Consider the following 12,093-nt stretch of genomic DNA (forward strand, 5'->3'; position numbering starts at 1 on the left):
GCAGCAGACCTGTAGGCTAAATAGGCAACACAAACTGCCCAATCACAAATTACAGGTTCTCCTCCCTAGGGTGCTAATTAGTAGCAAGGAGACAGAATCCCATTGAATCCATTACTGCATGTCTACTTCTGGCACTGCTGAAATCTCACTTTTCACCCAAAGTACTGGTTCTGGTATATATGGATCATAAGTCCATTTGGGGAAAACTCGTTTATAGAGGTTCATCAGTACTGTGTCCTGAGATTTTAGCTTCCCATCAAAACTGCACTTCATATGGCCATGAGTACCTAGAAAGAAACACAGCAAATTGGTCAAATTAAAATAAAAAATTTTAGCAGTGGTCTTCTATCCTAATAGTTATTTAATAGCACTGGCAAAATCTAGATAAGGTTCCATATACCATGTTCTCTTACCTAAAGGCTCCTTGATGTGTCCCCTGCGGCCCCACTTTGTTCTCAGTTCCACCGGTTTAAACCACAGCACATCCTCTTAAAATGAAACACACAGAAGACTAAGATGCAACTTTATCCACAAAATGTAAACCCAGACTTCACCCCACAAAGATAATCAGATCCCATCCTTCACACCTACCTCTGCTGAAGAACATGTAACGCACTACTGCCATCTTAGTAAAAATTTTGAAAGGATGACCACTGAGAACAACTCTCTTGATGACCATCCTGTCTGGATCCACTGACAGTAGATGGCCTGTGGCAATGAGGCTGTGCATTCCTAAGAGGCAAAAGCAAAGCAGCAAGAGTCTACAGGCCAAAGCATTTATTTGCTCTACTCCATCTATAGACCTATGCAAGATCTTCTTAGAAAAACCTTAAAGTAGAGATGTACTATGCTGCCTTCCTGGGTCCATGGCAAATATCACTAAGTGATATTTCTGCTGAGTCTGTCCCCAGAACCTATCCTAAATATAGCACTCTGAGCAGCCTCTACCAATTAGCTCAAGTCTGCAAGCAAGATCAAACCCCAATTGTCATCCCTGCCTTAGACTCACTGTGAGGTTGAGAACGAGATATTCTGAAAACTATCATCACCTTCTTCATACCATTTGGCTCCCAAATTATGACACAGGAAAGCATGTAGGTCTGTTTACCTCTGAACTCAACTTACCATTGCTGTTCTGTTTGAAAAGCAGCACAGATGCAGGAGGAAAAGTGATTGGGGCATATACTGTCACCACCAGGGCCATGTCAGCAGTCAAGAATCTCTGAAATTTATGTTTATCCGCTGCCATAATAAAGGTTAAAAAAATATGAGAACCAAAAACATTTTGAGGAATCACAGGTAATCCAGAGGCCTGTGAATAGCTATCACTGCAACTTAGATCTAAGGCAACTTGTGTTTCTTTACCCAACTAGTTCTCAAAATATTCTCCTGCCTCAATACACCTAAAAGATACAACCTGACCCTGTCAGTGATTTTTCAACTGGAGGCAGAATTTTGGAGCCTGGACTACATTTGGGGTTTGAAAAAGTTCTCCAGTGAGCCTAACGCACCACCCCTACCTACTTCATTTGGGAATCAAGGCTTTATAGAGATTATGTCTACTAAATCAACAGCTCTTAGTCTTTTTTATTGCTGCTAATCCTCACTCAAGGATATTTTCCCACTGATTTTTAGATAAGAGTGTAAGGGAAGGGGAGAGAGAGAGAGAGAGAGAGAGAGAGAGAGAGATCGATAGGTTGCCTCCCATACAACACAAACTGGGGCTGGGGATCAAACCTGCAACCCAAGTACACACTCTTAACCTGAAATCCAACACAAGACCCTTTGGTTCATGGGCCAGTGCTCAAACCACTGAGCCAAACTGGCCAGGACAACAGCTCTTAGTCTTGAGTGAGGATTTGCAAACATTTTCTCTATAAAGGGCCAAGACAGCCCGGCCGGTGTGGCTTAGTGGTTGAGTATCGACCCATGCACCAAGAGGTTGCCAGTTCAATTCCCAGTTGGGGCACATGCCCAGGTTGTGGGCCCAATCCCCAGTGGGGGATATGCAGGAGGCAGCCAATCGATGTTCTCTCATTGATGGTTCTGTCTCTCCCTCTCCCTCTCTAAAAATCAATACAGAAAAAAAATTTTCAATAAGATAAAATAAAGGGCCAAGATAATAAATATTTTAGGCTTTGTGGCCACAGAGTCTCTGTTCTAATTACTCAGTTGTCACTGGCACAAAAACAGCCAAGACAGTATATTCCCCAAAAAAGCAAAACTGTATTCCAATAAAACTTTACAAACAGTAGGTCAGACTTGGCCCAAGGGCCATATTTTGCTGACCTCTGATCTTGGGGACTATCTGGAACTTCTGTTTTTACCTTCGATGAAACCCTCCATTTTTAATATTGAAGTATAGAGAAATAAAATATTTTCAGAGAAAGCAAGGTTAATCCCTCATTTAGACAGCATTTCTGTTCTCTGGTGAGAACAGAAATTATCCAGAGCTGCCATTAATATATACTGCCTTCATCATCTTTCTCTGGCCACTGCTGAGCTGAGTGTGTAGGTTATGTTCAAAAGCCCCCAAGTTAGCACAAAACCTCTTTCCACTCCTAATTTGCAGTACAATAATTTTTGCCACAAAAGTGTCCCTAGTGCCCTGGCTGGTTTGGCTCAGCAGTTGGAGCATCGACCTGCGGACCGGAGAGACCTGTGTTCGGTTCCCGCTAAGGGCATGTACCTCGGTTGCAGTTTGTCCCCGGCCCTGGTTGGGGTCGTGTGGGTGGCAGCCACTCAATGTGTCTCTCTCACGTCGATGTTCTCTCTCTCTTCCTCCCTATCCCTCCTGCTCTTATCTGAAGATAAATGCAAAACTGTCCTCGGGTGAGAGAGAAAAAAAAAGAGAAAAATAGCCCTGGCCAGTTTGGCTCAGCGATAGTGCATTGGCCTGCGGTCCAGAAAGACCCAGGTTCGGTTCCCGCTAAGGGCATGTACCTCAGTTGCCGTTTGTCCCCAGCCCTGGTTGGGTCATGCAGGTGGCAACCACTCGATGTGTCCCTTTCACGTCGATGTTTCTCTCTCTCTCTCTCTTCCTGTCTTTCCCTCCCACTCCATCTGAACAAAAAATGGAAAAATGTCCTCGGGTGAGGATAAAAAATAAAATAAAAAGTGCCCCTAGTCACCACTCTCCAAATTCTCATCTAGTCTCAACATCTCAGAAGCCACACATCTCTTGCTTTATCCAACTGTGGGCAACCCACTAGCTTTCACCAACACTACCACTGGCATATCAGATGCCAAGGGTTCCATACTTTGACACACCATTTTTATAAAGCTGTGAACCCTGATTCAAAATCTACTCTGGAACAAATACTCATGGCAGAGAAACCTCAGTACCACACAGAGGTTACATCACTAGGATGCTTCAGACAGGTTCAGATATTTTGAATATTCAGACATCATTGACTCCTAAACCAGAGTACTGAAAATGCCTCTAACCCAGAGACCTAACCATTGAAACTGTGTACTCTGTACCACCATATCAAAAGTTACAGTCCTACAAAAGACAATAGGATAGACAAGAACCCAGAAGGTTCCCTACTGCTTACCTGCAGTGTGCTGAGAAAATAAAGGTGAGGCTCGGAAGCGTCTGAACCCGCAGTGAAAGATCAGCTCCTCTTTAGCTTTCACAGGTTCAGTGTTACCGGGATGCCGGCTTACTACCATATTCAGTACTGACATCTAGAGACCAAGTAAGAAAAACAGAATTTGGTATCTAGAACAGCTTAACCTGAAAGAAAGCAAACCAAACTAACAGAGTCTAATTCACTCTAAGACCTGACAATGCTAATTTATGGTGTACAGATGACAAGCCACAGATTCATCTTTTACCTCCACCACCAACTAGCATTTGAGCCGAACACAGGCTGGCTTTCAGAGCTTTCATGTACCCTTCTCCCACTAGTTGACATTCCCGTGTCTAACATGCAAGAGCTTGACATCTGCCACATGGTCAGTGCCTTCAAGCCACTCACTTAACCACACACCTCAAAACCACACTCAAGCCCCTTTTCTTCCTCAACACTCACACTGACCAAAGGCCAGAGCTCTCTCACACACTCCAACCTACATGACTGCTGGCCACCAAGAGAAAAGAGATCTACACCTTGGCATAAAGCCTCTTTATTTTTAAGGCTGCCAACCCTTGGTTAAAATCTAATCTGACAAATATATTTATCTCAGAGAAGTCTCAGACCACACAGACTGCATCATTGAAATGCTTCAGACAGGTTCAGACATGTTGGGTTAAAACATCATTGACTTCTCTATTATCTCGATTCCTAACCCTAAAGGCATATTTTTCGCATCCCAATGAGCAAAATGTCAATCGTAAGTAAAATTTTAGACTGTCAGACAAAACTGGTCAGAAAGTTTCATAACTCCCATTTCCCACAAGATACTAACCTTCTGTTCGTGAGGTAGTAAAGAAAACCCAATCAAAGGTGCTCCACGCTTGAAGTACTCAACCACAGAGACAGGTACTTCAGAGACATGAAGGGTGACATACCAGCCAACCTGCCAGAAGCAAGCAGAAAATTACCAATTACCCTTAAGAACGCAATAATGATGAAACATTTCTCCAAATATGTTAAAAAGTCTCATATTACCCTAAAGTCAACCCTCACCCTTCAAAATTGCCTTTCACAGATGCATCAACTATCCAGATTAAACTTTTTTAGTTAACATTTCTGATACCCCTTTTGCCCAATATCATCATGCTTATAAATGACTCAGTGGATCCTCTAATTAAGGTATGGACAGCATAAAACTTAATAAGGTACTTGTGCCAAAAGAAGGAGTAAAGGAGGGGGCATCTTGGCAAACAAAAGGAAATTGTAGGGATGGATAAAGGGAGGCAGATACCTCAGCTCCTTCAACCTCTTTTTCCTTGATTTCTTTAAAGATACGTTTCCTGGTATTAATAAAGTTCTGAAACTGAAAGATCCGAGCATAATCTTGAGGAAGGTTTTCCTTAGGATCCCATGGAGATGTCCGGAAGCTCTTGAGGCCTCTGTATTTCTGAAATCTAGAATATAGAAGATTTTTAAAAAATTAATAGTCTAATTTATATGATGCTACGTACCTTTCACTCAAGTCAATAATATGACTAAGGCTCTAATTTAAAGAACTCTTATCACTCTCTCAAGATAACCTAATAGACAAATCAAGACCACACTCCAAAACAGCTTTTAACAATATTTCAGAACCAAACCCAAGCTTCTCACTGACAAAGGACAAAGTATTTACAGTGGCTCCATGGTGCCTATCATGGAGTGGCTCCTTAACCTGAGGAACATGGTCCTTGATAAAAGCCTTACTTCTCTAATATCCAACAAACTCTCTTGAGTTTAGTAAGACTAACCCCCATGCATTTATTCTTGTGGCTCTACCCAAACTCCCTCAAATCTCCAAACATTATATACTTCAATTGAGTATTAGTTCACATAGGAAGCATTTGCTAATTAATCATTGTACTTCTTATTCATTATAGTACTATAACATTAGTCTATATCACACAGACCAGAATTTGATAATACATTAGTAGTTCCTATATGTATGTCTTGTTTTCTCATATAGAATGTTAGCCCTTCAAGGAGTAGGAACAATGTTTTTCTTTTGTGTAACACTGACATGGGTCTGAGCCACATAAATTCAAAATAAAACGTATTTTAGACTTGTTGACTCACCGAATTCTAGCAGCCATATCACGAGGGGTATCTACTTCATCTGGAAACATCTCTTCTAGTCTTTCTTGTTTATATTTCTCAAGCATTTTTTCTTCAGCCTCTTTATCCACTTTCTCATCATACAGATCATCACGCACAGACTCTCCTATAGTCATAGTTTCACATTCCTCCTCTTCTTCCTCTTCACTACTCTCATCCTGTGGATTAAAGGATTATAGTTTCAGAAGAAACCCACACCTACCTCTACCCTAAAAGCCATTAAGCTAAGAATAAAATAATGTTATTAGACACCTAGTCCAAAACATACCAATTCTAAGAGACTCAGTTATAAAACAAGTCTCATTCCCCACAACTACAAAGTCACTCCTAAAAAACTGCCCATCTGGTGTGGCTCAGTGAATTGAGCATTGTCCAATGGACGGAGAGGTCTCAGTTCAATTCATGGTCAGGGCACATGCCCAGGTTGCGGGCTTGATCAGGGAGAGAGAGTTACAGAAGGCAGCCAATCGGTTTCTATCTCTCTCTCCCTTCCTCTCTCTCTAAAAAAATCAATATATTAAAAAAAAACAACTAAAAAACCTGACCACAGGCCCTGGTCAGGGAGCTTAGTTAGTTGAGCACTGTCCTGATATGCCAACGTTGCTGGTTTGATCCCTAGTTAAGGCACATACAAGAATCAACCAACGAATAAGTGGAACTATATAAACCAATGTTTCTCTCTCTCTCTAAAAAAAAAAATCAATCGGCCCTGGCCAGTTTGGCTCAGCAGTTAGAGCATCGGCTTGCAGACCAACGAGTTGCGGGTTCAATTCTGGTCAAGGGCATGAACCTCAGTTGCGGTTCATCCCCAGCCCTGGCCAGGTAGTGCAGGTTGTGTGGGAGGCAAGCAGTCGATGTGTCACTCTCACATCAATGTTTCTCTCTCACTCTCGCTCTCCTCCCTCCTACTCTATCTGATGATAAATGGGAAAATATCCTCGGGTGAGGATTAAAAGTAAACAAATAAAATAAAAATCAATCAATAAAAATTTTTTAGAGCCTAGCCAGTATGGCTCCATGGTTGAGCATAGACCCATGCACCAAGAGGTCCCTGACTCGATTCCCAGTCAGGGCACATGCCCAGGTTATGGGCCAAATGGGGACATGCTGGAGGTGGCCAATCGATGTTCTCTCTCATCAATGTTTCTATTTATCTCTCCCTCTCCCTTCCTCTGTCTCTCTCTCAAACTCAGAAAAGAAAAAAAGAAGTTGTTTTTTTTTAATTTTAGAAAACACAATAGCCTGTATTAAAAAACACACACAGCCCTGGCCGGTTTGGCTCAGCGGTTGGAGTGTTGGCCTTTGGTCTGGAGAGACCCGGGTTTGGTTCCCGCTAAGGGCACGTACCTTGGTTGCAGCTTGCCCCCAGCCCTGGTTGGGTCGTGCGGGTGGCAACCACTCGATGTGTTCCTTTCACATCGATGTTTTTCTCTCTCTCCCTCCCACTCTATCTGAACAAAATATCAAAAAATGTCCTCGGGTGAGGATAAAAAAATAAATAAATAAACACACACAGCCCTGGTCGGTTTGGCTCAGCTGTTGGAGCATCGGCCTGCAGACCAGAGAGTCCCGGGTTCGGTTCCCGCTAGGGAACCAAAAAATAAATAAAACACACACACACACACACAATAAACCGACAACACACATAACCCAAGGTCAGGATTGCATTTGGGGCTGTTTATAGAAGTAGCCTAAGGGACTGTTTTCTTACCTGAGAGTCCTCTTCCATAAAATCCTCATGTTCTATATCATCATATTCATCTCCTTCCCCATCATTTTCGCTATCCTCATCCAAAATCCATTCAGCTTGGTAACTGGATGTTCCTTTAGGAACCTTCTTTACCACCTTGGACCTTTCCTTCAAGAAGTCTGTGAAAGCCCAAACGAGTTAAGTAAATTATATACCTCCTTTCCCCTATTACTTTGGGTATTCTCACCCAGGTAAGACACTAGATATTGCATTGCTCTAGCAAACACTATGAGCAAAACAGACTACTACTTCCAATTTTAATACAGCTGCCTCAAAGCTAACAACACTTACACAACTAAATAAACCTTGCAATTAATCCAAAGTTGCTTATCTGCTCATTAGAAAATAAGTGGGCCCAGCTGGTGTGGCTCAGTGGTTGAGCATTGACCCATGCATGAAGAGGTCGCCAGTTCGATTCCCTTTCAGGGCACATGACCAAGTTGTGGGCCAAATCCCCAATCGATGTTCTCTCTCATCAATGTCTCTCTCTCTCATCGATGTCTCTCTCTCTCATCGATGTTTCTCTCTCTCCCTCTCCCTCTGTCTCTAAAATCAATAAAGAAAAAATAAATAGAAGAAAATTATAAGTGATTTTGAGAAATAGAGCAAAGCTGCATCCAATGTTTGCTTAATGCAAACAGCCTTTGAGGGTGAGAAGAGACAGACCTCTAAATATGTCCTTATTCCACTCTACCTTAGCAAAGTCCTGACTGAGCAGCTAGACAAAATCCACAATTTCAGGCCAGATGAACTACAAACAAGCTTGCCATTACCAACCATTTGCCTCACTCAGTTCCTCCTCAGTAGGCCAGGTTTGCTCCCCCTCCATTGGATCTGGTATAACCTCTGTTTGCAAAGATTCTTGTCTATTAGGGTCTGCCTTCATTAGGACCTTAGGGTCTTCCTCCATATCAGCTACAGCATCCATAACACCAATCTAAAAACCAAAAGCAGGTGATTGTCAAACATTAACCAAAAATCTACTAAATCTAACAGAGTAACCAAAAAGATGCAAAAATGACATAGTAGTCAAGTAGAAGATGAACGGAATAAAATGAAACAGAAAACCAAAATTGATCAAGTTTTTCAAATGGTTCTATTTCCTAGCATTTTAAGTTTACACCTCTGCTTGACTCTTGAGGCTTCACATAATCTGGCCCCACTCCTATCTGTTTATTGCATACCTTATTCCCATCAAACTGATTTTCTTCAGAGTTCAAAGAAACCCTTTGATCCATCACTATGCTAGGTTCATGTTGCCTCTCTGTTCTAGAATATTCATCTCTCTAAAACTTATAAACCATATTCATCCTTCTCAACAACTGTCTGATGTCTGATCTCCTCTATGAAGCTTGTTAGTCTACTTTCTCAACTCCCACAGCAGGTCTGTACCCTAGCTACACGTTCTCATCTTTACTTCACAGGTGTTTGCCATTTTTTTCCTGACCTAATTATGTGAGGAAAAAGACTGAATCTTGTGTCCTCTGTAAACTCAGAGCCAACTGCTATGTAAGACACCTACAGAGTGCTAGGTAAATATGTAACAAAAATGTATTTGTTGCCCCAGCCGGTTTGGCTCAGCGGTTAGAGCGTCGGCCTACGGTCCAGAGAGGCCCGGGTTCGGTTCCCGCTAAGGGCACGTACCTTGGTTGCAGTTTGTCCCCGGCCCTGGTTGATCGTGCGGGTGGCAGCCACTCGATGTGTCCCTTTCACGTCGATGTCTCTCTCTCTCTCTTCCTTTCTCTCCCTCCCACTGTATCCGAACAAAAAGTGGAAAAATGTCCTCGGGTGAGGATAAAAAAAAAAATGTATTTGTTGCCCTGGCTGGTTTGGCTCAGCGGCTGGAGCATTGGCCTGTGGACCAGAGAGTCCCGGGTTCAGTTCCCACTAGGGGCACGTACCCCCTCCAAAAAAAAAAGTATTTGTTGTTGATTAGTGCCTTACTTCAAACTAGCAGTCACCTCCAGTGACTAGGGTGCTTGTCCAGGCATGCATACTACCTTCTCTGAAGTTAGTTCCCATCCTACACCAGCTTACACATGAATCAACAATACACAGCCTTTAAGAACATCAATCTCACCTCCACTGCCATGCCTGGGTCCTTTTGGGATTTGATCACTCTAGGGTTTAAAGGGAAAGGGTCCATAGGAGCATCTATCTGTTTCATCTGGAAGTCACCGTGTCCAATGATATGCAACAAGCTATTTACATTCATAGTCTGTCCACGAACATAGCCTGAAATTTTCAAGGTTCCCACGAAGTTATTCTCTTCATTAGGCACAAAGTCAGCAGCATGAGCAAAGAGGTAGGCCCGCCGATCTCGAAAAGCAAGATGCCGTTGCTTTTGGTTAACCAACTGTCTGAGCAGCATCCCTGCCTCCTGTTGAGTGTCTAATAAAAGGAGCTTGTCATCAGGAAAACGCTTCTCCACTACTTTACTTAGCTTCTTTCTGGCTTCTATTTGTTTCTTCGGTGGGAGGCCCAAAATCCCCTGGATAGCTAGTGCTGTGAGCAAAAGAAAAAAGAGTTTCATGACCTCTTTTCACTACATGAAAATCCAATCCCCCAAGCAAGTACACAAGAAAGCTAACAGTTGTGAGCCTAGAGATCACTGGGACATCCAATACTCAGCTACCTTGAACAAATTACAGAGTAAAACCAAACTTTATACTCTCTGTCCTCTGGGCAAAGTGCAGTCCAGAAATAAAAGGCACCCTGTACAAAACGTTGAATGCAAACTGTACTTGAAAAAAATTTTTTGTAAGGCACACTGATGTAAATTACAGGTGCACAATAAGTGCAAATTCACTCCCTTCATAGCCTCCAATACTCCCAAATCACTTACTATAGGTGGGAAGGCCCTGAGCAAAGAGACAGGAAAGGCAGTAATCCCCAGTGCTGTCCCAGCCTTCCAGCGGGTCAAGGAGGAAGAGGATGGTATCAGCCACTTTAGCGAAGTCGAGCACAGTGTGCAGATCCCCTAGAGAAAGAAGACAAAGTCAAAGAAGTGGTTGGCACCAGCACATAATACTAAAAAAACTACCACTACTCATATTACACATAGTGATCGAAAATATTGTGTACTCTAACCTGGCCTTGCAGATGTGAAAAACCACCGATGTTTCAAGCCAGGGCATAACAGCATAAAGCTGTGGGTGCTTCCCCATTCATTCAAGTGTACTGTTCCAGTGTCCCTATCCTGAAGCAGACGAAAGGCCTCTGGCAGGGAAATCCTGTTGTGCAGGGGCACCACCAGTACCTGATGAGGAGGACCATCTTTGCTGCCCAGGTGTCTCTTCTCTGCCAGAACCTGAAAATAGAAAGAACCAGATAACATCTCAGTTTTTCAGTACTCCGTTCCAGTATTGCCTTTCCAACAGTACAGATGCTCTACCCGACACAGCATCTCTCTTGTAAAAAGCCACGAGTATATCAAGGGGGTGAGCAGGAGCTCAGACCAAAGCAAATAATACTCTAGCATGAGTCTAGATCTGCACAACTAACTTGTGCTCTAGTGTTACTTTCCATCTCCGGCCCCTTCCCCAGTGTCACATTTTCTAGTTGGAGGCATTATCCGCCTAGAACAATCGTGAAGCCACACCATCCCCAATCCCTGCTTCTCTCACCGCGTCCTTCTTCTGCTTCCGGATCTGACTGGCGCGATGCCTCTGGTCTACTCTGCTGAGCTCCTTTCTCACCTTCTTGCTGAGGCTTTTCAGTGCCAGACGGCCTGGAGGGAGATCACAAAGGGCTTTTGTGCAGGGCACCAGAAGAAGGTCAATAAAGAGGACCTCTTCCCGCCCACCTTAGAGCCTTTACGCTGGGTCCAGGCCGGAGGTAGGAGTTGAATCTAGGCATGGAGGAAACCAGTTAAAATCGACTAAGCAGCCTTTCTTCCTCCAACCCTATATTCTCACCCTTGCCGTCCCGCTGCGCGGATCCCCGACCCCGATGTCGCCCGCCTTTATGAGCTTTATTCTGTTGCTTGAGCGGACCAGAGCGGTGAGCAGCCATGCTGCCGTTCACGTGTACCAAGTACGCATTACTTCCGGCCCGGACCGAGTGCTTCCGGCCCCCTCCTTTGAGGCGTGTCCTCCCCCTGGCTGGGCTGGGCTCCCCTTGTCCTCTCGCGAGGGTCCTTCCCACCAGCCTCTGAGCGCGCGGCTCCCGCGCCTCCACAAAACCTCCTAGTAAACTTTTCCCACGGAGTTGTCTGCGTTTGGGGGCTTTAAAACGACGAATGTAGACTCCAGGTTTGCGCCTTTAGTCCCAGAGGGCTGTATTTTTAGTTTTTGCTCTATCAAATTGCATCACTTAGGAAGATGTTGAATGGGAGCGTCTCCATTCGTGCAGAAGAGAACTGAGCCCCCCCTTACCCAGTTTTTTATACGCCGCTCCTCACTTTGCAGTAGCATGTACTCTTTATCACTTTTAGCAACCTTTTCTCACCCTCATTTTCTTGTGGGGCTGGTGGCTAATAGCGTGGAACGCGCTTCTTTAACCTACCCGGGCTCTACAAGTTCCCGCGGGTCCGGGTTACCCCAGCCCGCGCCCCCCTTCCCACACACCTGCAAGAAGGGCCAGACTGGGCGTGACGACGGAGGAGGG

At 44.0% G+C, this 12,093-nt stretch overlaps 1 protein-coding gene and 2 non-coding genes across 3 annotated transcripts; all 3 read right to left on the reverse strand.

The window, feature by feature from the left end:
• Positions 1 to 92: 92 nt before the first annotated feature.
• Positions 93 to 11,506, reverse strand: TSR1 (TSR1 ribosome maturation factor). The gene is made up of 15 exons (XM_036268923.1): positions 11,403 to 11,506; positions 11,112 to 11,215; positions 10,576 to 10,795; positions 10,331 to 10,465; positions 9,566 to 9,990; positions 8,263 to 8,422; positions 7,447 to 7,604; positions 5,697 to 5,893; positions 4,873 to 5,035; positions 4,414 to 4,524; positions 3,558 to 3,690; positions 1,126 to 1,242; positions 592 to 732; positions 414 to 488; positions 93 to 287 (listed from the first exon to the last, which is right to left on the reverse strand). Exons 1-15 carry the CDS (start codon positions 11,497 to 11,499, stop codon positions 112 to 114), a joined length of 2,412 nt encoding a protein of 803 aa, XP_036124816.1. The 5' UTR covers positions 11,500 to 11,506; the 3' UTR covers positions 93 to 111.
• LOC118635163 lies at positions 3,326 to 3,422 on the reverse strand. Its single transcript, XR_004960496.1, has one exon. It is a non-coding gene; the product is annotated as a small nucleolar RNA SNORD91 family (small nucleolar RNA).
• On the reverse strand, positions 4,186 to 4,277 carry LOC118635162. The gene has a single exon (XR_004960495.1). It is a non-coding gene; the product is annotated as a small nucleolar RNA SNORD91 family (small nucleolar RNA).
• Positions 11,507 to 12,093: the final 587 nt, after the last annotated feature.

The sequence above is a fragment of the Molossus molossus genome, unplaced genomic scaffold (genome assembly GCF_014108415.1).
Source record: "Molossus molossus isolate mMolMol1 unplaced genomic scaffold, mMolMol1.p scaffold_m16_p_19, whole genome shotgun sequence".
NCBI classification, from domain to species: Eukaryota; Metazoa; Chordata; class Mammalia; order Chiroptera; family Molossidae; genus Molossus; species Molossus molossus.

What these genes read in the sequence shown, in the direction of transcription:
- TSR1 (XM_036268923.1), bottom strand. Translation starts at nt 11,499, where the DNA reads ATGGCTGCTCACCGCTCTGGTCCGCTCAAGCAACAGAATAAAGCTCAT. An exon ending in TACTACCTCACGAACAGAAG is followed by an intron (nt 3,691 to 4,413) that starts GTTAGTATCTTG and finishes CTTGGTCTCTAG; the next exon opens with ATGTCAGTACTGAATATGGT. An exon ending in TTTCAAACAGAACAGCAATG is followed by an intron (nt 733 to 1,125) that starts GTAAGTTGAGTT and finishes TTTGCCTCTTAG; the next exon opens with GAATGCACAGCCTCATTGCC.